Source organism: Rutilus rutilus (genome assembly GCF_951802725.1).
Source record: "Rutilus rutilus genome assembly, chromosome: 19".
Lineage (NCBI taxonomy): Eukaryota > Metazoa > Chordata > Actinopteri > Cypriniformes > Leuciscidae > Rutilus > Rutilus rutilus.
Window position 1 is genome coordinate 32,774,049 of NC_140232.1, and position 25,529 is coordinate 32,799,577.

The 25,529-nt window shown below is 38.6% G+C and overlaps 1 protein-coding gene across 1 annotated transcript in view; it reads right to left on the reverse strand.

Moving 5' to 3' along the window:
* Positions 1 to 459: 459 nt before the first annotated feature.
* Positions 460 to 25,529, reverse strand: part of gcn1 (GCN1 activator of EIF2AK4) — a 54,040-nt gene continuing 28,970 nt past the window's right edge. Inside the window, exons 35-58 of the mRNA XM_084388601.1 lie at positions 25,264 to 25,385; positions 24,800 to 24,914; positions 24,028 to 24,207; positions 23,616 to 23,836; positions 22,686 to 22,754; positions 22,445 to 22,583; positions 21,417 to 21,613; positions 20,408 to 20,550; positions 19,302 to 19,419; positions 18,940 to 19,155; positions 16,844 to 17,008; positions 16,470 to 16,631; positions 15,926 to 16,018; positions 12,875 to 13,018; positions 12,494 to 12,763; positions 9,664 to 9,777; positions 8,499 to 8,729; positions 7,383 to 7,576; positions 6,313 to 6,427; positions 5,533 to 5,629; positions 5,248 to 5,396; positions 3,237 to 3,347; positions 2,508 to 2,729; positions 460 to 1,119 (exon numbers count right to left, since the gene is read on the reverse strand). Coding sequence (XP_084244727.1) covers positions 994 to 1,119; positions 2,508 to 2,729; positions 3,237 to 3,347; positions 5,248 to 5,396; positions 5,533 to 5,629; positions 6,313 to 6,427; positions 7,383 to 7,576; positions 8,499 to 8,729; positions 9,664 to 9,777; positions 12,494 to 12,763; positions 12,875 to 13,018; positions 15,926 to 16,018; positions 16,470 to 16,631; positions 16,844 to 17,008; positions 18,940 to 19,155; positions 19,302 to 19,419; positions 20,408 to 20,550; positions 21,417 to 21,613; positions 22,445 to 22,583; positions 22,686 to 22,754; positions 23,616 to 23,836; positions 24,028 to 24,207; positions 24,800 to 24,914; positions 25,264 to 25,385 — 3,713 coding nt within the window. The 3' untranslated portion in view covers positions 460 to 993. The remainder of the gene's footprint in view (positions 1,120 to 2,507; positions 2,730 to 3,236; positions 3,348 to 5,247; positions 5,397 to 5,532; positions 5,630 to 6,312; positions 6,428 to 7,382; positions 7,577 to 8,498; positions 8,730 to 9,663; positions 9,778 to 12,493; positions 12,764 to 12,874; positions 13,019 to 15,925; positions 16,019 to 16,469; positions 16,632 to 16,843; positions 17,009 to 18,939; positions 19,156 to 19,301; positions 19,420 to 20,407; positions 20,551 to 21,416; positions 21,614 to 22,444; positions 22,584 to 22,685; positions 22,755 to 23,615; positions 23,837 to 24,027; positions 24,208 to 24,799; positions 24,915 to 25,263; positions 25,386 to 25,529) is intronic.

Genomic DNA, 25,529 nt, shown 5'->3' on the forward strand with positions numbered 1-25,529 from the left:
GTCTGTCAGAAACCTGCAGATTTCATTCCCCAGGATCGGCTGAATTGTGTTGCATATGAGCTCAAAATTGACATGAATATGGGTTTGTGATGACTCTAAATCCACAGATGTGTCTGAAATTTATATAATATATATATATATATATTTTTTTTACAAAACTGATATTTTACTTTTTTTTGAGTGTATAGTAAAGTCTCCAGAATAAATGTTCCTTCTTAAATAACATTTATAATCATCCCAGGATTCGTTAGATGAGAGAATATCCAGCGTAATAAAACTCACATTTTAGATTTCTGAATTATTTCAGTTCAATTACTTGAACTGTAAAACCACAGACAAGAATCTTGAGTACAGCGTCTTAAACGTGGGTAACTTCTCTAGAAAATGATACTTCTGTCAGTGAGTTATTAATATTGTGTTATTATTATGCATAAAATGTCAAGCATTAAAACACAAACATTATTTCTTTTAAGTCAAACCGTTTATTAAACCAAGGTTTTCATTTTCTGTTTATTCATACAACCATTATTTGTGGACACAGCGCTAACTGGAAAAATCAGCATCACATCCTTTGGGTTGTTAATGGCTCACGCGTCTCTCGCTCGCGCGCGCGCTCTCTCTCTCACACACACACACACACACACACGCACACACACGTTTACAACAGCTTGACACAGCGAGGAACTGCTCACCATCAAAACTAAATAAAAAAGGGAATCAAAACATCAATTTGTAAAGAATTGGCACAAATGAATACCTCATCTCTCAGAAGAAAACCAAAAGAAAAATGCACATTTACAAATTACCAGGGAATTAAGCAAAATGCCAATTTTAGACGCTGATTTTAGGGGCTCGGCTCAATAAATACTTTCCCAGGCTTTCCTTGTGGCGTAAATGATGAGGACAGTCAAAGCTAGCGTGAGGAGAGCGTGATGCAGGATCTCTGAGAACATCAGCGACTACAATGATCCCGAGCAGGGCTGAAGCTGTCAATCATGTGAGGATGGTGTCGTCGATCTCTTCGTTGGAGTCGGGAAGGCTGGAGATCTTCTTCAAGGATCTGCGGTGACATTCTGACAGCAGCTCATTACTGGCCGAGTCCAGGATCGCACTGATGCTCTGAAACAAAGTCACACATGCAAACGGTAGTTGAATTGCTGCACTGTGATTGGTCACGAGGCGACTTTTAAGGTCAAGCTGTGAATATTTGCCTTGTCAGAGTTTAAAAGACACTTAAAGGGACACTTCACCCATTTGCATTAAGCTTTGTATCGTTAGAAACCCAGTCATATTTTTGAATGGTCGTGCATTATTCCCTCATATTCCCCTGAGACGGGAGAAATACGGATTTCAGTGTTGCAGTTCCTGCTTAAAATGATGTAGAAATCGTCATTTTGCCTCATTCTAAAAGCAGGAAGTCCCATATCTTTGTAGAGGGATTGAGACTACAAACACTCGTTCCTCATTTTTCCAGGGGGTGGGACCCACTCACGCTACAGACCTATTACAGATCAGTGGGTGGGACTTCACTTGCAGAAACTAAAAGCAATATCCGCCATCTTGTTTGGAAGCTAAGCTAACAGGCGCTGTGGAGCCAGATGTGAAGTTACGACAATGGCGGAAGGTACTCAATATGATCTGGAAGAAGAGGATTTCGAAAGTCTGATGCTCGAATCAGATGTTTGTGTTGTTGTGAAAATTAGTGGGAGTGGCTTGCAGAGCTGTGCAATGTGGTGCATTGTGGGAGTTGTTGTCTTCCATACAAATGCGCCCTAAAGTTACTTTCTGTCTTTCCTCTACATATATGACCCACTTTCAATAAAGATTGTTTCCACGGGTGAAATGCTCCTTTAATATTCAGTAATATTATTATTAGAATAGAATTCTACAGAATAGAATTAGACTGCACTGAATTGAGCTGGATAGTGACCAATGTTGCGAAGTAACGCATTCAAAATAACACACTTTAAGTAATCAGATTACTTTTTTGATGTAACGAATAAAGTAATGCATTACTTTATAAATGTGTACATTAATATTTGAGTTACGTTTTTAAAGTAATGCACGTTACTTTTCAGTTTAATTATTTGCTTAAAATCTTTTTAAACGGCTGCCATAATGAGGTCAGAATATAATAATATTCTAAATGTGTTTTTAAAAGAAAATGAAAGCGATTGTTGTTGAATGCATTACTTCAGAAACACCTGAAAGCTTGGAATCGGGCGAGCCTCAGTCAGGTGAGAACAGTAGCGCACAAGTAACGTTTACTAGTTACTTTTTAAGGGGGTAACACAATATTGTAATGCATTACTTTTAAAAGTAACTCAACACTGATAATGACACCATTATCTTCTGCAGACCTGTTTTGTAGTTGAATTGAATCAACACAGACTCGAGCGGAATAACTAATGTCTTTAGTTAATGTAGAGCTGCTACTGTCTGTATCGTATAAAGCGCTATACGAGTAAATGTGACTTGACCTTTTGTTTTCATAACACGTGACTGACCTGCATGCGCTCCTCTCCCTGGCGCAGTCGCAGCAGGCTGACGAGTGTGTGTTCGCTCTGGGCTCGGACGCTGGTGTTCTTGTCTTTGGTGTTGTCCAGCAGGGCCTTGATGACCGGTTTGACCAGATTGGGCTCTAGAGCGGGAGTCTCCGCCTCCTTGCACACCCACCACAGCACGCGCTCCGTCACCAGACGAATGTCACTCGACTGGTTCTGCAGAGACTGTGGGAGGAGCCACAACAGAGTCACACTCACAGATCAACATTTCTGATGCGTGTTTGTGTTCGTAGGCAATGGCATACTAAGAATCATCTTTTAAATAAGCAGTATGTAGCATGTATCCTGTAGAAAGTGTGCATTTTCTGTCCACATGGAATATAACATAATATTATGTAGCATTCCACAGTTTGAAATGTTTGTTGCACAAAGAATAAGGTTTAATTTGTTAATACTAGTTGACTATATTAGTTAACATGAACAAACAATGGTAATTTCAACATTTACAAACACATGAATGAAATCAAAAGTTCACATTTAATGTTCATATTATTTAATAAATCTGAACTAACTGTATTTTTAGTAACTGATGTTAACAGACAAATAAATACTGTAAGAAATGAATTGCTTTTTGTTCATTCTAGTTAATGCATTATACTTTTTTTGGTAACACTTTGCAGTAAGTTAAAGTATGCAGTGTGACATTATGCAGCAGGCTGTGTGCAGACTCACCTTCACGAACTGTGTGATGATGCGTGGTGACACGGCCTCGGTTCCTCCTGTGCGGAGCTGGTGTCTCGTCAGGAAACCCATGGCTCTGATGCCACTGCAGGCGATGGGGATCTGCAGAACACACACATCGATGAGAATTAAAGGGGTGGTATAATGCCCTTTTCACAAGATGTAAGATAAGTCTCTGATGTCTCCAGAGTGTGTGTGTGAAGTTTTAGCTCAAAATACCCCACAGATATTTTTATATAGCATGTTAAAGTTGCCATTTTTTGAGGGTGAGCAAAAACACACCGTTTTGTGTCTGTTCCTTTAAATGCAAATGAGCTGCTGCTCCCGGCGCAGGGGGCGGAGCTTCAACAGCTTGCACTCACACACACACGCACTGAACATTTCAAAAACTTTTAGCCTTTTATGTTCAAACCGGAGTCAGACAATAATAGAGAGACTCAAAAAGAAGTGACAACATGTAGAAGCAACAGGACATTTCTGAATGGTTGGTTGATGAATTTATGTAGCTTATGTGTAGTTATCTTCAACTCATTGATTAGCATATTCTGTCTTAATAATCTATAAATCGTGTTCCGGGGGCGGGGTTTATGTAAATTCTAGGGTTGGTGATGTCACAAACCCGGGAGAAATGTGGTGTAGTCTCTACCAGCCGTTTGTTGTAGTCCTTAAAAAGCAATTTCTTTAAAAGCAAATATCTCGCTTTGCTTTGAACTTTGAGCGTTGTAACTTTGCAGATGTTGTTTATGCTCAAACAGCAACATTACACACTAACTAAAGTTAGAAAAGTGAAATCATAATCAACCACCCCTTTAATCAGCAGAGCCACAGATACAAGTCTATGCTATGCACTACATCATAAACTACGTAAATGTAGTTTCTTAGTTGTTACATTGTTGAAAAGTGTAAACTGTATTATCACCATAAAAACATTGTCCATTTATTTATGAATTTTTTTTTAACGTTTTTATTCATGTGCCTCGTAATCTTGAATTAGAAACCCTCCCTCATACAGCATCTCTTCTCTGATGACGAGGGTGGATAACCTGTCACTCACATGAGATCCACCAATAGCAAACCACAACCATCCAATCCAATCATGAAGAAGATCAAGCCCCGCCCTACATTTGTTCTTGTTCTAGAATCTGTTTCACTTGGATATACGGCACAATAGGGAAGAACAGACTATCGCAACTTCCCTTTCATGCCTTCACGAGTTTGATACTTCATGAGTACAGTACTTACTATACTTGCGTTCATACAGTAAATCTCACGTGAAGCAATATCTACTATATAGTAAATCTCACTTGCTTGATTGTCTATATCACTGCAAAATGTAAACTGTATTATCGCATATCCCTTTATATAAAGTTGGATACATGGCTAATTTCATCCGCATACATACAGTACACTCACGTAGAGCGATATATACTATATAGCAAATCTAAACTGCTTGATTGCTTGTATTGTGGCAAAATCTAACAATATTACTGCCCAGCTGTAATCTGATAAATGCGACTATAAGGCATGAAGATATTATAAACACTAAAACTGATTTTCTGTAAAGCTTCTTTGAAACTGTGTATTGTGAAAAGCGCTATATTTACATTTATGCATTTGGCAGACGCTTTTATCCAAAGCGACTTACACTGCATTTCAAGGTACACATTTACATTCTTATCAGTTCTTGCTTTCCCTGGGAATTGGACCCATGACCTTGGCGTTGCAAGCGCCAACGCTCTACTGTTTGAGCGGCAGGAAAGCGTATATAAATAAAACTCAGTCTTAACTCCAGCGCTTGTGAAAATCATGAGCTCCAATCTTATTAGCTGGTGTTAAGCACTGTCCAGGAGTCACGGGCTTTAGCACAGAGCTGCTACAGCAAACAAGGCAGTGGATTTAGCAAAGCTTGAAAGGTTTATGCAATGAACAAATGTTTGAATATTCAAGAGTTTTGACTGTTGTCATCGTTTTCCTAAACATGCTGATATTACACGGCTCTTACTCTGTCTGCGGTGGCACTAGATAAGACGGCCTCCAGGACAGAGGAACTGTATTCATCCACACACAGCCGATCAGGAGCGGACTTCACTGCGATGGCCAGAGCCAAACTACGGCCGTGACGCACCATCCAGTCCACACCAGACACATCCGCTACAGAGACAGAGACAGAGACAGAGAAGCATATGACGGAAGAGAAGGGCATAATATGATCTGGATTACAGTGGTTTTCTTGACTCATCGCATCACACACTACCAGGAAGTGTGCATGAGATGTGTGTGATCTTACCGAGGACATGCTGCTGTAAGACACTCTTGAGCTCATCTTCAGACAGGAAGGCACAAAGTTCGCCAATACAGCCTGCAGAGGCCATTCTAGTGGCATCCTACACACACACACACACACACACACACACACACACAGAGAAAGGTAAGGCGACAATGACACTCTCACAACCACATCCTGTGCTAGATACTGTTATAAAGACAAAAACACATGCATTAACATTCTTATGTCTTTAAGTGTAAAACTAAAATGAATAAGAAAATAATCATAACATTCATAAATGCTAATATATTTAAATAGGAATTAACTTTTATTTTGGTAAAAACAACAAGGTTCCATTTTTTAACTACATTAGTTTGCATTAAAAATGTATTAATCTTAGTCATTTTCAAAATGTACTAAAATATTATAAACTTAAAAGTTGTCTTCATTCTATTGGTAACAGTTTACAATAAGTTTAATTTTTTTTTTTTTTTTCTACATTAGTTATCATGAACTAACAATAAACAATACTTCTACAGCATTTATTAATCTTATTTAATGTCAATCTTAACATTTACTACATTTGTAAGATGAAAAGTGGTTTAAAGCTTGAAAGAGCCAGGATATTATTTAATATAACTGTGTTCGGCTGAAAGAAGAATGTCATATACACCTAATCATGGGACACATTTTTATTTTTGGATGAACTAACCTTTTAACTAATGGGACTTTAGTCTTTACTTTGATTTTGAATGATTTATAATCTCTCAAGTAAAACAAAAACTGAAACACTTGCTGTACCTCATCATGTCCCAGCATGCCCAGCAGTGTGGTGGTGATGTTCTTCCTGATACTGGGGTCGACCTTTGCCCCTGCACCCTGGATGACGAAGCGCAGGGCCTGTAGCATGGTCTCCCTGCAACACCAACAATAACACAGTGACTGACAAGCACAACTACAGTTTTACTTTTGACAAACAACAACGAACTAGAAATAGTGTATTTGAATAGTGTTCTAGTCAAGTCACCTTCATTTATACAGCGCTTTAACAATATAGATTTTTTCAAAGCAGCTTTACAGCGATAATAGGAAAATAAAGTAACAGAGATTGTTTTGGCTTTACAGCAGCTCTAGAATAAAGTTATTGTCCTGCTAAAGTTAGTTTTGATTGATTCACTTCTGTTGCAAAGATCATTAGTTATTAACTTAGGGGCCGCTAACACGACACCGTTCTAACAGAAGACTCTTAAAGGGATATTTCACCGCTGGAAAGATGAATGTGTATTTAAATTGGATCATTTATGTAGAAGAAATGTGAAATTATATTAGAAGTTGTTGGTGCCTTCTAAACTGAGAAAAGTCTTTTTCGCTCATGTGGATGAAAGACAACAACTCCCAGAATGCACTTGCTTCGCTGCCCTACGAGGCCACTCCCACACCACGCCTACCGGTAACAGAGGGCAGTATCGGAAGACATGATACAACTGGGCTACTAGTCGACTCGAACCTGAAAAGACTGCGTTTTATCGTGAGATCCCCCTATGGGCGGGTTGAACACATGCGGGACGAGCTCCTCCTACTGGCTGAGTCTCTCGCCTCTGGACAGAAGAGCCTCTGATGAGCTAAATGATGATTTTTGCGTCATCTGAGGTTTTTTTCCAGACACACAATACAGAAATCTCTCGTCTCAGGGGGACATGAGGGAGGGAAGCACGTCATTCGAAAATACTACCGGGTTTCTACTGATACAAAGCTTAATGATAATCGGTGAAGTCTCCCTTTAACGCGCTCCGGCTGCTCATTCGCACAACAACAGTGCCTGGTGGCTCGAGAACGCAAACCTCAAAATAAGGAGGAAGCGTAAACTCTACCTGACTCCAGAGTCCTCAGCGTTGCGTATGGCCGCCAGCTGCTCGGTGAACAGTGGATCTACTTTAGTGTGTATGGCGACCAGCTGACCGAGAGCCTCTGCGGCCCGAAGCCTCACGGCCCGGCTTGAGTCCTGAAGAGCCTTGAGGAAGGTGGTCTGGAGCTGCGGCAGGAACGGTTTCAGAGCGATGCCCACCTGTACGGGTCACAGACACACAGAGTAATCATGAGTAGTGTTGTCAAAAGTACTGACCAGAATCGTAAACACCTCTGAATGGCCATTGTACTCGCGCGCTCATCAAATATGTCTGTGATTGGCTATGATGATCAGCGCTTCAAAAACATATTGTAAACAAGGGTTCCCACATCTTGGTTAACTTCAAATTCAAGGACCTTTCAAGGAACTTTCCAGGTCCAATACCCTCAAATTCAAGGACTTAATGTGGGGACACATATGTGGTGTTCAACAACAAACGCTGAGGTTCCATCGTAGTAGTTTCATGCGCGCGTGAACGTCATGGCAACGCACAACACAAAGTACATCATGCGGGAAACACTTGATGTAACGCGTAAATGCGCGTAACTAACGTAAATCAAGCAAGCTAGTGTGCATAGGCCACGAAGTGTTGGCGAAATAACACATTAGCGGACCGGAGGGAATAATATGGAATTTTTTTCTAGAAAACTTCTTGCACAAAATAAATTCAAGCACTTTCAAGGACCTGTATCTATGCATGTTTATTATCAGATTCACAAACTTTCAAGGATTTCAAGGACTCGTGGGAACCCTGTGTAAATATACATCAATGGCGCTCTTCAGTGAGCGCTTGCACAGATACACACGGGAGCGTTTGAAAGCAGGATCGGTCCGCTGATCAACGGCTGCTTGTGCTCTCAAACGCTCCCGTGCGTTGATCATTGTAGCCAATCACAGACATATCCGATGAGCTCGTGAACATAATGGCCAATCAGAGGCGTTTATGATTCCACTCAACCGTGCTCAAAGCGTCACATTTTTGTAATTTCAGTACCAAAGTCAGTACTTTTGACAACACTAATCATGAGTGTGAATGAAGGGTCTGCATCAACATAAGGACAGAGGCATGATGGACACTCACTTTGGCCAGGAGTAGAGTGAGCGTCTCGAGCAGAGCGGTTTTCACAGACCAAGTGAAACGGTCTCCTAGGATTCGGATGAGCGGTCCAGTGATGTTGACCACAGAGGGCCGGAGCGCCTCCGCTGACGTCAGTTTAATGACTCCTCCCAACGCTCGAGCTGCTTCCTCTTTCTGCTCAGGACTTCCTGTCAGCACGCCTTCCCTCAGCACGGGGAGAATGCACGTCACTCCCTGAAGGAAATGCATGTTGAGTAGAGGGCATACAGCATTTCATATCATATTTATGTACTATTATAGTATTTTGAATTTGCATTTATTTAATGTTATCAGTTTTTCATTTTAATTTTAGTAATTTTGTTATGTGCTTTTGTCATTTTATTTTTCATATATATATCGATTTAGCTTCTTTCTTTTTTTTCAGGTTTAGTAATACCGGCATAAAAACAAAACAAAAAAAAAACGGTATTTGCAACTTTTTATCTCACAATACTGACTTTTTTCACAAAATTGTGACAATTCTGATGAGAAAAAAGGCAGAATTGCGAGAAGTAAACTCGCAATTGCACAATAAAATTAGCTTTTTTACTTTTTATTCTTTCCATATATTTTGGTACTTCAAATAAATTTCAGTTCTTTTTTACTTTCAATTTTTCATCTAATTTTTATAATTTATTTCATTTCAGCTTTATTTTAATTAAAACTGATTTATAACAGTTTTAGTTAACAATAACAGCACTCTTTCATATTATACTTAATGCAGTATGCTAGCATCACTACAACTTTTAAAAACAGTATGTAAAATTGTGTGCAATATGTAGTAGTTTGTTACAGTGTTATCAAATTACATCACTATGTTTAATACAGTGAGTGGCATCCAGTTATAATCTTGAACATAATTGTTATTTTGCACTTTTAATCTAATTTGGCTAGCACTTTATTTTACAGTCATGTTCCGCATGTACATACTATGTACTTATAAGTAACTGGGTAATAACTAAGCACTAACCCTGACCCTACACGTAACCCATGTAGTTGCCTTATATTACCCAGCACTTTCTTAGGTAAGACGGTGTCATTCTGAACACTTCTAAATTGATTATATGCCATCAGAGATGATATGTGCTGACATTTGCTCTGCAGTTTGACTCTCTTAAGCGATACTCACCTTCTTGGGCAGACAGAAGCCAGGCAAGTGTTGACCTTTGACCTCAGCGGCAGCAGAGCGGATGTCCCTGTGCAGGTCATCGATCATGGAGAGCTGGCTGGCAGCATCCAGTTTCTGCACAAACACACACACACAGTTTTATATTCACAGCTCCAAACATAATGAAACTATGAGAAACGTAGCAACCAGACACCACAGTCATATTTCATCACATTTCCCATTTAATCCTAGTAGTAGCAAAAATTATGTAATGTATATAAGAGGAAGACGGTCACATTCATTTGATCAAAAACACAGTAAAATAAAAAATATTATAAAAATTTCAAATAACTTTTTTTTATGTGAATACATTTTAGAATGTAATTTATTTCTGTGAATTTTCAGCATCATTACTCCAGTCTTCAGTGTCACATGATCCTTCAGAAATCACTCTAATATGATGATTTGCTGCTCAAGAAACATTTCTGATTATTATCAACGTTGAGCTGCTTCATATTTTGTGGAAACTATGATACTTTTTTCCCACTTTTTAGATGGAAAGTTCAAAAGAACAGCATTTATTTGAAATTATTTGTATTTTTTTGTTATAAAGACTCCAAACTTTTGAATGGTAGTGCGTAAGCAACAATATAATGATTCATAGTAATAAACTGCAATATTTACCTACATATACTTCACTAATACTGTGAATCTGTTTCAGTGAGGTTAAATCGATTGAGTGAAACAAAGTGATTTACAGAAATTAATCAAGCTTCCCAACTATCTTTTGCTACAGAAGTTGCAATCAGAGAACAATCTCATACTAGAGGTCAAGAATAGGGCTGTCACTTTTGTGAAAAAATCCTGTTCGATTTCTGAGACGTAAGTGTTCATTGAATCGATTGTAAAATCGATTTTCCATGTCTAAAGACGTTTCCATTTTAAACGGCAAATATGGGCAAATCCAAGGACAACTAACACGCATTAGCTCGAACGTAAAGAGGACGCTTGAGACGCGCACAAGTCGGCAATATTTCTGATGATTTATTGACGTGAAGTTTCGTGCACAATGACAAACAGGAGTGCAACATTCTCGAAAAACAATAAGCAGAGTGGACTGCCATAACATCAATGAAAAACATCACTGCCGGCTTCAACATGCCTGTGTTTACGGTAGTGTTGCACGGTGTACCGATACTTCAAAAGTATCGCGATACTCGGAAATGAAAAACGTCACGATACCTAAATTTATCAGTATCGATACTTAAAAAAAAAAAAAAACACCTCCCTATGGACGGCTGTGTTTTTTTCCTCAAGCACGCAGCAAAGAACCTGCCGCTGTCAGTGTCATGTGACAAAACACTACAGCGAGATGGCTGCATGTGCGAGCACAAGTGGTCCACGACTCGTAGAAAAAGATGAGGCGAGGAGTGACATATGGAAGTAACTGTTACGTTGCCTACCTTGCTCTGTTGCACGGTGCACCGATACTTCAAAAGTAAAGCGGAAATTAAAAACGTCACGATTCCTTAATTTATTAGTATCCATACTTCTAAGAATGACCGCGTTCCAGATTTGTAAGGCCGGCGACACACTGGCTGCGTGTCGTGTCCGTTTTTATTTCGGCTCCCATGTTAACTGCCTGCGTGACACACGCATCTGGGCGCAGCTCGAGACACGCGGAAAACGCGTGCATGCTATAAATAGAACCGACGCCTATTTTTCACGCGTCACGCAAGCGTGTTGGAAGCGTTCCCAGGCAAAATAGAATAGGAAAATATGTTTCTATGTCATTTTGACACGAATACATATTAATAAATGACATTTTGATGTTTGAAAGTTTTGACATAAATACAATATAAATGTAATTAAAAAAATATGATCGATTTTCAAATATTGCACCTCTCGATACAGAACGAATTATTCTGTAGCCTATTTTGCCGTCAACACGGCCGACGTTGTCTTTGCTGCTATATTCCAAAACTCTCTCCCCACATGCCAAATATATCACCAATGAGGCTTATCATGTTACCAATATTAAACATTGTTTAATATAATCGCTGTTCATATTTTTATTCAAAGTTCAGAATCAAGATAAAGCTCTTATGTTTCTTATGATAAATGAGATAATGCTGATAAATTTATAAAAAAAAATTACCTTGAATGTCATTGCTCTAATTTATTTTTTATATTTTGATATTTCATATTTTGTTCAAATGTTTAATATATCTGCTGTTCATATGTTCATTTATTAGTGTGTTATATGATTAGAATGTTGTCCCGGTTTTAAAATAAAGCACAGCAATGATATTTGAGAGTGTTTCTCCCTTTTCAGGAAAAGTATCGAAAAAGTATCGAAATCGCAATACTTGACTTGGTATCGGTATCGAAACAATAATTTTGGTATCGTGACAACACTAGTTTACGGTTAGAAATGTCAAACAAATTTCGCCTACGTAGGCGACTGTAGACCGTAGCCTGAATCTGTAACTGTATGCATGAGATACCGTCTGAATACCGGCAGAATTCACACTTTTGTAGTAAAAAGAGGCACATTATGCAGAAGTATAATTTGCTGTTATGTGTGTTTGTCAGAGCCTGCAGTTGCTGTGTGACGCGCGTTCGCTACGGGCGTATCGTGACGAGCTCCAAGAAGACCGTCACAATCGATTACCTATTTTGGTTTTCGAAACTTGTGTTGGTTGGTCCGATCGATTTTTGAATGTAAAGTGACAGCCCTAGTCAAGAATCATGAAACTAATCTACTCGTGTCTTATGATGACATGAGATGATAACACCAGGTATAAACAGGTTTTTTGAGAAGATCTGCACGGATGAAAGCTTCGTTTACCTTTGTGATGGAGTTGATGGTTTCCCAGCTCTGGCTGAGCACTTCTGGGTTGGGGTCGTTCATGAGCCGCATGAGGCCGGACAGCAGTGTGCGTGTGTGAACGCTGTAGTCCAGTCGTGTTCGAGAGAAGTAGCCGTTGAGGATGGTGACGGACGCCTGCCTCAGCCCCGCGTCTGCTCCTCGCGTGGCCTCCAGGAGATCATCAATGATGATTCTTTGGCCGACTTCATCCTCCACCGAGAGGATCACAGTCTGACAGTTGCTCAGCTCCTGACGAAGGCCATTAAAGACACATTTACACTTAGATTCTGATTCTTCATCATTTCCATTTCGGTAAGAGCTGATTGGTCAGTATGAATGATTGACAGCTGTGGTGTTCACCTGCAGGCACTCCTCTGAGCCCAGCTTGCTTTTGAGAGAGGAGAGCAGCGCGGGAAGAATCACCCCGAGGTGACGCGTCAGAGCGTCTCCCGCCACCGCGGACAGGAAGGCCAGGACGCGCGTGTTCACAGGAGGAGCCGTCAGCTATAGAGGATAAAAAAATATATAACAGTTAAACAAGTGCAAGGAATATTTTAGTCTCAGGCTGAGACAAAACGCCCACAGATCTCATGCAGACTGAAAAAAACAAAAATGGCAAGAGCTTTCTCAATGCAGCAAGCTCCAATCTGATTGGCTGGTTCCACGGGATCAAGTCGTCATATTTATTTATACAGCAGTCTTTACAACTCACACTGTTTCAAAGCAGCTCTACAGAAAATCATAATCTAAATGTTTAATATCTTAATGCCTTATAGTTGCATTTAGCAAATTAGAGCTGGGTGATAAAATAGTAAAGTATAAATATTGCAATGATACAAGCAATCAAGCAGATGAGATTTGCCATAAAGTATATTCGCCCTACATGAGTATATGTGGATAAAGTTGGACATACTTATATTATGCAACTTTATATATAGAGCTGGGCGATAATATAGTTAAATTTTGCTACAAACTTAAAAATCAGGCAGGGGAGATTTGCTATAGTATATATCGCTTTATGTGAGTTTACTGTATGTGTGCAGGTAAAGCAGGATTTACTATATTTACAACTTTTAACCCTTTAAAACCGGACGTGTCGTCAACGACACAGCCAACCAAGCTGTATTCATGTCACTGTAACTCTTCAACCTTTTGCACTATCAAAATAATTCAAATAGTTCCTGGAAGTAGACATCATGCGCTTTTATACAGCTTATTACGGTAATGTCATGCTTTCCGTCTGCAAATGACAACAGCGCGGGATGGAAGGATTTGAACACAGAGATACGACGCGCGGCAGGTTAGAGTGTTTTGGATTGCATAAAATAATAAAAGAAACAAACAAATACATGGCGAAATAAGTGTTAGACAGCAGAAGAGGGGATTGGGATGCTTTTTAATGAAATTTGGGAGGCGGATGGCCGTTACTCTTTCACGTATCTAAGCATGTAGTGCGTGCATGTGTATGTGTGCGTGCCTATGAATGCGTGCATTTGTATGTGTGCGTGTATGACAAAAAGCGTCCTAAATGAAAACTGTGCAACCCAATGTCACAAAAAAGACTTGTATATATGTATTATAGTTAATTTTTCAATTTTAAAGTGTTAGTTTCTTTCGTTCATGATTTTTTGTTTTTTTTTCTAAATAAAAATCAGTAAATTTACTCTCGTTTTTTTTATTTTTGTCTATTTAAATTCTATTTACAAACTCACCACACACAATAATGGTCAATAACTGTAATTTGTTGAAAGCTTATCTTTTTCTGAAAAAGATGACACCTTGTTTTAGAATTTTACAGTTAAAAAATCTAATTATGTGAAAAACACTATTACTAAAAACTAGGGCTGTCAATCGATTAAAAATTTTAATCAATTAATCGCATGATTGTCATGAGTTAACTCGTGATTAATCGCACATTTTTTTATTTGTTCTAAATGTACCTTAAATTTATACTTTTCAAGTTTGTAATACTCTAATCAACGTGGGCATGGATAAATATGGATGCTTTATGCAAATGTATGTTTATTGTTGAAACCATAGTCAACATAGAGCATGAAGACGAGACATGTTTCAAAGGTCATAGATGTTTTTCAAAGAACTTGTTCATGTCTATTAGACACATGTACAAAAAAACAAAGAAATACCAGGTTCCCATTACTTCTCTTTCTTTGCACTGAGCAATTAACACAAACATGTTTAGATTTTTGCATGACAGGGCAGCTCTTCTGAAAATGCTAAATGTACATTTATTATTAGGCTACATTATAGTTTGTCTCTCTCTGTGCCCATTTTGATGAAGCTAAATTCTCAATAAAACTGTTTTCATTGGTATATTTAACTGTTTCTGTTGTCAAACAACGGAATGAATATGAAATGGTGACTGAAACGCGACCCATTAGACATAACCAGCTCTCCCTTCCAAGATGTTAATCTGCACAAAAATCCTGATAATCGAGCCGTCGTCTGATTAAATCAAAATACACATAAGATAAACACAATATCTGGTTTGCGATTTCGGCTATACTTGCATGTAAAATTAGAGAAGCAACATCATATCTGTGTTTAACTGAATTAAAGCGCTGCTCCTCTCTCCAGCGCGAGACGCAGAGAGAGAGCGAGAGAGAGAGAGGCGCGCGCGCGTGCTGGGAGCAGTACCGGCGGTACCGGTAGATTCTCAGAAACTAAATAAGGTTTGGGCGCTTTGTTGAAGGGAAAAATCGCTAAATGGGTCTGCAATGTCGCTAAGTTGGCAACACTGTGTATCTCCATTTCTCCAACTAGGTTTTGGGCCACGGGTCAAACAGAAAATAGGCGCTGCGTTAATCGAGCGTTAAAAAAAATAGTGCCGTTAATATGATTTTGCGTTAACGCGTTATTAACGCGCTAACTTTGACAGCCCTACTAAAAACACAACTATTTTAGCTTCAGTTTCTAAAGGGTTAATATACCGCTGACTAATATTCTGATGATTTAACAAATAGTGCATATTGCTAATTGTGAGTGTACTGTATGTATCCGGGTAAGGTTGGATATACATACAGTAGTATAATTTGAATAGATTTCAATAGAATAAATTTAAATTTTCACTGTGCACAGGGAAACAAAGTCGGATTTAAGGAGTATTGGGTGGATATAATGAGCAGCAAGAGTTTAGTGAGGTTTGTGAGATCAAATCTTTGAATCATATCATATCATATAGTTTACATTGAGATGTTTAGCAAAAAGTAAACAAATGTTGTAAATAATTACATTAAAAAAAAACCAAAACTGTGGTCGATCACTTTAAATGTCAGTGAGATGGTAGGCGGTTCTTGGCCAGAAAAAGCTGCTTTTATGAAGTTAGTCAAAGCCTGTATACACAAGTCTACAAATCAGGTTAGTTAAAAGAGGACACTAGTAAGGAGAACTCACTTTGGGAACCAGATAAGGCAGGACTGACCGACTCTTCACAGCCATGACCTGTTTCAATCCATCCAACGCAAACTCTGACGTCTCTTCGTCCTCCTGCAACAAAAAGCAAAATCATTTGAGTGCTTTTCACAAAACATACATGCTTCAAAGCAGCTTGGGTGATAGAAACTGGCAACTAGGGTTAAAAGTGTGACGTCTTTTAAAGAAATCAATACTTTTATTCAGCAAGGATGCACTTTTGAACCTTCTATTCATCAAAGAATCTTTAAAATTGAATAATATTTGCAAATACAGTCGTCAGCATTTGAAGTGGATCAAAAAAGTTAAAGTTGTCCTAAGACAAAATTCATGTATAACTTTGATGAAAGGTTTTGATCCACTTCAAATGTTGACTACTGTATGATCAAATAAATGCAGCCTTGGTGAGCAGAAGAGACTTCTCTCCAAAAACATTAAGAAATCTTACCAACCCCAAACTTGTGAACAGTAGTGTTTAGAACAGTAGTGCAAGGTAAAGGCGAGGATTGTGGGTAGAAAGCAGTACCAGTTGTCTGAGCAACGCAGGCAGAATGTCGTCGAGGGCCTGGTGACCGATGGTGGCGTGGAGCTGCTCGAAGGTCTTAGCAGCCGCTTCACGGACCTCCTCCAGAGGATCACACAGCGCCTTTCTCACGGTGGGAACCAGAGACTCGGAGAACACCAGAACCTGACACACAAACATCAGTCACATGATCAATAGCTGCGTTTCCACCGCAGGAACTTACCCCAGGAACTATCCAGGGTCTGGTAAACATTTCCCCCTCCGAATGTCCCTGCTTGCGAGGTAGTGCTTTTTCAAAGTTCCTGGGACAAATTGTTAGGCTAATGATATGAAGAAAATCAAGCAGCTGAGCATTATTCTATCAAGCTGCCACTCACTGCATCTTTGCTGGTGGACTTCATGATCTCGCTGAGGCCGATACACACGCCCTGCCTCTCGTCACTCTTGTCTGAGCGCAGACCTTCCTCCAGGATGGGAATGATCTCGGGCAGGATCTTCTCACCCAGTTTCCTCACCAGGTCACCCAAAGTACGAGCAGCGATCTGGAGCAGGACAGACGGGGAAACACAGACCATTAACTTTAACAGCACAAGCAAGGCATTACTGTCGGTTATTCATCAAAACCTATGATGAAAAGAAATTTAATAATTAATAATGAAAAAATGTATAATAATTACGGAAACATGGCGGCACAATGCTGATGATGCTAAATACACATTGATTTCCACATGACGTAAAAGTCCTACTATAATTCATTACGGTATTTTATTAATAAAAAAAATATAAATAAATTTGAAAACTAAAATAAAAATTGACCAAAAAATTTATAATTTTAAAAAGTATTGTATAATTTCATTTTGGAAATAGATATTAGATAGATATTAATCTTCATTATTACAGCACAATGTGGATAATGCTATTAACTGCATAATGCTTTCCAAATTATATAAAAGTCCTACTACAGTTCATTACTGTATTTTATTCATCAAAATCTAGACCAAAAAAAAAAACTATTTTAAATAATAATAATAAAAACAAAACATTACAGCACAATGCGTACGAAGGTAAATACACATTGATTTACAAACTACATAAGTCCTACTATAGAGGTGATTATGGTATTTTATTCATAAAAAAAAAAGAAATTATTCAAAGAAAATCCTCCTCCCTAAAATATATATTTTTTTTATTATGCCATAATAATCTGCATTATTATGGCACAATGTGGATAATGCTCGATACACAATGCTTTACAAATTACATAAAAGTCCTACTATAATTAATTACGGTGTTTTATTAATCAAAATGGATGGATGGATAATAATAATAATAATGATAAAAACATTACAGCACAATGCGTATGAAGGTAAATACACATTGATTTCCAAACTACACAAAAGTCCTGCTACAATTTTATTACTGTGTTTTATTAATCAAAATCTAAAAAGTTATGTATAAATAAATATCATTATACCATGGTCTGGGTGAATACTCGATTCTGATTGGCTGCAGGGTGTCCATTAAAAAGTGATAGAGGACACCTAGTAAAGGAGTTCTGGTGAAACTGACTGTTTACCGTTCGAAATGAATAAATAAATGCGCTGGCTACATCAGCTGTGAGTAACCATAGCAACAGGTGGTCAAAGTATCCGTTTACAATTTATTGTATCAAAACAAAACTGAAGGGTTCTACGAGCTGAGCGGACTATAAATATCTCCGAAACCAAGTTATTGTTTGTTAAAAACTTTAGATTTCGATTGTTAAACTAATTAAAATATAAACTAATGTTTTAAAAATGTGTTATTTGGCAAGAGACCATGGTATAAGCGGGTTAATGCCCTTCGAGGTGTCCATTGTCAGGTATTAATGGACTTCGGCGAAGACAACCGTCCGACGCGCACCTCGTCAGGCATTAACCCTTACTTACACCACAATGTGTATGATCCTAAATACACGTTGCTTTCCAAATAATGTAAAACAACAACTCGACTACAATTCTGATGAAATTGTTTGAATGGAAACCGATTTCCAAACACCACACTGCAAAAAAAAAAAAGTCTTACTTAGCATTTTTGTCTGGTTTCCAGTCCAAATATCAAAAAAATCTTAAATCAAGATGCATTTACTAGATATGTAAAATTAGATAAGATATTATGTCTTGTTTCCTGGGGAAATTAATCAAAATTAAGTGAGTTTTTGCTTAAAACAAGCAAAATTATCTGTCCACGGGGTTACAAAAATAATCTTAATTCAAACAGAAACAAGATTATTTTTCTTATCTCGACAGATATGATAAAACAAGACATAATATCTTATCTAATTTTACTTATCTAGTAAACGCATCTTGATTTAAGAATTTTTTGATATTTGGACTGGAAACCAGACAAAAATACTAAATAAGAAAAGCATTTTTTGCAGTGCACACATGCATGTTTTTCTGTTGAGGCTGAAAATGGAGTGCAGTTGTTGTACCGTTCTCTTGTCCGGGCAGGTGGAGGCCAGGAAGCCCAGCAGGAGCGTGAAGAGGGTGGGCAAGATTTCTCGAAGCGTGCGTGGCGTGTTGGACACCACGATCTTCCACACATGAAGAGACGCCTGTCTCACCACCAGCTGTGTGTCTGAGCGGCCCATGTAGAGCCCCGAAAGCACACGGTTACGTCTCTCTGCGCCCAGCGCTCCAATGATGGCCTGGGGAAAGTCAGTAAAAATACAACATTTACACACACCGTTTCCTAGAACACGGACACAACAGGAAGTGAGGAATATATTTTCGGATTCTAATGAAAGCACAGCTGTCCTGAATGCCATGAATCCAGGGGCTCATTATGTGCTACCTTGTTCGACTGGGCCGTGCCAAAATTGTCATCCTCTGACGCCGTCTCTGTTGTCATCTTTCCCGATACCCCGGAGATATGGAACAGCAGGTCTCCTAGCAACTGCACCGAGCTGAATCTAAGAACACACAAACCCTCAGCATCAGCAACAGTGTAAACTTGTGAACTGATGGAAGGACCATTTAAAGGGATAGTTCACCCAAAAATGAAAATTAGCCCATGATTTGCTCACCCTGAAGCCATCCTAGGTGTATACGACGTTCTTCTTTCAGACGAATACAGTCGGAGTTGTATTAAAAAATGTCCTGGCTCTTCCAAGCTTTATAATGGGAGTGAATGGGTTTTTGTTTTTGGAAGTCCTTCAAAGTGCATCCATCCATTATTAAAGTGCTCCACACGGCTCTGCGGGGGTTAATAAAGGCCTTCTGAAGTGAAGCGATGCGATTGTGTATGAAAAACATCCATATTTAAAACTTTATCGACTAAAATAACTAGCAGACGGACGTACGCAAGTCGACTTGCGGCAAAAGAGCAACACTGGACGATGTATGACGTAGATGTAGGAGTAGCGTAAGCTTTGACAGCTCTCGCGGTTCAAACAAACAGGGCTGGACAACAAACTCAAGCTCCTCCCACATTTCTCTTTACAAATTCTCGTTTTAGACTTCTAATTCGTGACTGGTGTTTAGTTTTGCTCTATTTGTCAATGCGTCAGGTTCAGCGTTGCACTTTCGCCGTAAGTCGACTTGCGTATGCCGTTTGCCGGAAGCTAGTTATTTTAGTCGATAAAGTTTTAAATATGGATATTTTTCATACACAATCGCATCACTTTGCTTCAGAAAGCCTTTATTAACCCCCGCCAGAGCCATGTGGAGGACTTTTATAATGGATGGATGCACTTTAATGGACTTCAAAACATAAACGGCCATTATAAAGCTTGGAAGATCCAGGACATTTTTTAATATAACTCTGATTGTATTCGTCTGAAAGAAGAAGAATGTCGTTTACACCTAGGATGGCTTCAGGGTGAGTAAATCATGGGGTAATTTAAATTTTTGGGTGAACTATCCCTTTAAATGGCTGATGGGAGAGTGTGTGTGTGGTACCTGATCCTCCAGAGGTCATCGAACAGGCCCTGCTCCAGCTCTGGCAGAAGTAAAGCGATGGCGGTCTCGGCGTACATGCTGATGATGCGCTGGCCCGCACGCAGGGCCGTGTCTCGCACGTACTCGTTCTCATCGGCCAGAGCCTGAACACACACACACACACACACACACACAGAGAGAGATCTTTATCTACCAAGTGTCAATCAAACAGACCAGCTTATCTATGACTAGATGAGTACAATATTCCTGGATAAACAACGTAACGTAATGCAACGCAATTATGAATTTGAGAGTGAAACAATATTTAGTGGGAAATAACAAGGAATGAATGCCATCCTGACTGAATTGTGAAAAATAGCATAGGATATTATTGGTTCATATTTTTTCCCACCCACATGGCCTGATTCAAGTCAAAGAAAAATACAGTTAACGAGAGTTATTACATTTTAATGAAAGTTTTTCTTCAGTGAAACATGGACTGATCCATCAATGCACAATAACCAGGAAAATGTATTAAGAAAATAAATATTTATTTATTTATTAATATGTATTTTCTTAAATATAACGAAAATAAACACTAATTCACATTAATTAATTAATATTTAAATTAAGAAAATACATATTGAGATATTTATTTTCTTAGTAATAAATTATTATTACCGGTACTAAGAAAATACATTTCTTAATATTTATTTTTATAAATAAATATTAGAAAAATAAACATTAACCACTTTATTAATAATTTATTAGTAAGAAAATACATTCTAAAATATTAAAATGTAAACATTTGCTTAATTATTCAAATAAACATTCTTATAATAAAATCTATATTTATTTTATTAAGAAAATAAAGCATCACATAATTTTGATTTCATGTTGTAATCAAACAATTTAAATACTTTTTAACAATTGTGTTGAAATTTAAACATTTTGAACTTCTGTTGAACTTGAAAATGCACAAGAGAAACATTGCGAAACGATTAGTAAGTGTTTAAACATGTTGTCTGACCTTTAGGATGCAGGGGATGATGGGACCCACGTATGGGGTGAATTTGTCCCCAAAGGTCAGCGGGAGGTAGATGAACATCATGATGTATCCGTCTCTGACGTGAGAAGCGATGTCCACCTTACTGGCCGTCTGGACCACGTCTGGCATCAGTTTGTCCAGCTTCTCCACACCTAACGCTGCCATCACCTCAGCCAGACCTAACAGAGGAATACAGCACAACATTAATACAATTAATCTAATTCATTCCTTTTATAACCGCTTTTATTTTGTGCTTATTTTCTACGCAAAGCACTTTGAATTACCATAGTGTGAAATTTTAGAACTGTTTTGAATAACTGTTTTAATTTTCCTTGCTTTCATTTTGTGATTATTTTTATTCCTTTCTATGTAAAGCACTTTGAATTGCCACAGTGTATGAAATGTGCTATATAAACAAACTTGCCTGGCCTTGCCTAATACAGTCAGGCAGAAAGACAAACACACTGGTATGCTGGTGTAATCAGGGCTTGACAGTGCGAGTGTTTCACTTTGAGACTAAAAATAGATGTAAAATAACTATAACTGACGCACCCACTGCTAGCCTAGCTTAGCACAGAGACTGGAGGTAAACGGCTCCAGCTAGCATACCGCTCCCAATAAGTGACAAAATAATGCCAACATTTTCTATTTACATGTTGTGATTTGTATAGTCACAGCGTGTACAAATAACAAGGTCACATGAGAGACAGCCATCTTCTAACCGTATACATACCGGGAACTATATTATCAGAAGGAGAAGCACTGCTACCGCCAGTCTTTGTGCTAAGCTAAGCGTCAGACAGAGTTACGGCACGCACAGAGATGAGAAGGGTATGTATGGAGTTATCGAACTCTGGGGGATACGGTGAATAAGCTAAAGTCCCAAAAAGTTGGTGTGTTCTTTTAAGAGCACATGTCGTCCTCTGGGGAAAGGTGCACTTCAGGCCCTGGTAGTGTGTGTGTGTGTGTTCTGCATCTCTCTGCTGCCCTCTAATGGTGCAGTGAATCACCTTGAGCGGCACCAGAGCGGTCCACAGAGCTCTGTTCTGACGCCAGCGTCTCCATGAGCCACGGCACCAGATCATCGAAGCAAGACTCGCCCATACCCTTCACCATGGCACCCAGAGCCTTAGCAGACACGGTCCGCACCTGAGAGAGATTGACAGACGCCATTAAAAACAGCCTTTCCATATAACACGGCTTTATGAGTGGGCTTTAAGAGTTTCCACGGATCAGTGCGGACTATATTACCTCGGGCACGGGGTCCAACAGAGACGCCTTGAGTCCTGGAATCACGCTGGGTAGGTATGGAGACAGATCCTAAAAAAGAAAAGAAGATATTAAAGCAATGAGCCACTCAAGGCCGTGTGTTACAGTGATTTACCATGGTTAACAGGTGTTCTTATCTAAAATTACTGGCCTAAAGCATTTAATTTCTTTATAGAATTTTATATAAATAATCAGAATTAACCATTTTAAATTGCAGGCTGTATACGGATGCTCAAGCCACATTATTTATTTAAAAAACAAACATTAAAAACAGTTATATAAATAACTGAATGCACTGAAATATTAAATAAATAATAAAACTGCTATTACAATACCAGTGAAAAGTTTTTGTTTGTTTTTGAAAGAAGTCTCTTGCTGGTCAAAAATGTAGTAAAAACAGAAATATTATTGAAATTTAAAATAACCGTTTTCTATCTGAATATATATTTTAAAATGTAATGTATTATTTATTAATTTTCAGATTCAGTGTCACATGATCCTTCAGAAATCATTCTAATATGCTGATTTGCTGCTCAAGAAACATTTATGATTATTATCAATGTTGAAAACAGTCGTGCTGATTCATATTTTTGTGGAAACTGATGAAAAGAACAGCATTTATTTTAAATAAAAATGTTTGTAACATTATAAATGTCTTTACTGTCACTTTTGATCAATCAGTGTCCTTGCTGAATTCATTTTTCCAACAACAATTTTTTTTATGAACTTTTGAAGGGTATTGTATGTGTATCTTTTGTTTTTGAATGGTTGCAAATGTGGCTCGTCCAATCCGCTTGGATTTCTTGGGTGAAAAAAAAAAAGGAACCAGAGGTTGTCAACTTTTCAACATTTCTAACACAATATTTAGGATATAAAAGAGCCAGTTGCGGTCAGGTGAGAATCATGTCCTACCCTCTGGTCGGTTAGCGAGTACATGTTTCCGATGATCTGCGCGGCCATCTTGCGCGTGTCGGTGGATCGGTCCTGGAAGGCTCTCTGGACGATGGGCATTATCAGAGCCAGAGACGGAGCGTCGATGAAGTGCACAAACTTGGTGTCCAGCAGCGTTTGCAGGCAGTGATGCGTCCTATGAGACGGGTCAGTCAAAGCGTCCAGCAGGATGGGGGTGATCGCTGCCGAATTCACAATATCAGTTCAGTGTCATCACAACATTAAAGCCCCAGTCCTTTAACACTGTGCCACACCTCCCACCCGAACAAAACACGCAGATTTACACAACACACAGACCGCTGGGATTCTTTCAAACATCCTAGACTGACAAATAATGCTTTAAGCACTTTCTTCAAACATGAATGTTTCATACCCAGGATCTCAGGGTTGCGGATAACAGAGCCGATCTGTCGGAGCGCTTGCTGACCGGCCTTCTGCACCTTCACATGAGAGTCCGTCAGAACCTCCGTCAGCTTGGGGACGATGTTCGGCAGACACGAGGACAACTGCTTAGGAGCGCAGTACGCCATCGCACCCAACAACTCCACGGACCCTACGCACGGATTAGACAGAAATCTAAAACACTATGCTTCTGAATTTCCATGTAAGATAGTGATAATGATCAACAACAAAAAAATATTAAATAATATACAAATAAAATTAAAATATATACAATTAAAATACATGTAAAAACATTCTGCATTTCCATGTGAGACAGTGAAGATGGATAATAAAAAATGTATAATAAATAATAATAATAATTATTATCTAAAATACACAAGTATGAAAGACACCATAATTATAATTAAAATACAAAATACTATAAAAAATAATTAGACAATGCTCTGCATTTCCATGTGAGATGGTGATTAATAAAAATATAATAATAATATAAAATAAACAATAGTAATTATAATTAAAAAATCATTATAATAATTAAAAAAAAACTTTTATTAAACATACTAAATTAAAAATATATTTTTTTAATTAAAAATATAATTATAGGGCTGAACATTACACTCTCAAAAACTATTTAGCTTCCCAAGAATTCACATAAAAAAATATTCACATATTCATATGGTAATATCAACATGGGTAATATCTGAAATGAATGCGGTGTCTGCATGTGACAGTGAGCAGCAGACCTGCTTTGGTTCTCCAGGACTCCTCCTCCAGCGCCACCAGCAGAGACGGCAGCACCAGCTTCACCCCGTGAGCGCTCAGATTCCTCATCACGGCCTTGGCACAGTCGTCCGCAGCCTGACACAGCAAAACAACACATCATGACGCCGCATGTAGAGTAAAGGACACACGCATTCATTTACAATATGATATATTAGTCCATCCTTAGTGAAAGCAGAAAAAAAGTGACAATACACAGACACAGCCAATAAAAACATCTGATTATCATCGCATATGTGATAATGGTAGTGATTAGGGCTTCACAATATATCGTTTTAGCATCAATATCGCAATGATAGTCACAATAAGAAGGGAAAGACTTGCAGTCTTCACGCCTACTTGAACACTTGGGCCAAATACAGGAAACACGTCATGCAAGTAGACAAGTGGTCAAGTGCAAAGACCACAAGGTGTGGGGAAAATCTACCTCTCTGACGTACTGGTTCCCGTCACCAAAACAGAGCAGCAGGTGCGGGAGGACGTGGACCACATACGGTTCAAATAACTTCCCCAGCATATTACACAACATCTCAAACGCGAACAGAGCACCTGTGAGAGAGAACATTAAGGGCTTAGTATTACCTTCTTCAACTCTTACTGTTTTTCTTCATGCTCTAGCTCAATTATAACATGCTACTTTATTAAAATTTTTTCTTAAATGTTTAACTTTCTGTGGAAAGGAAGAGAGCAGGG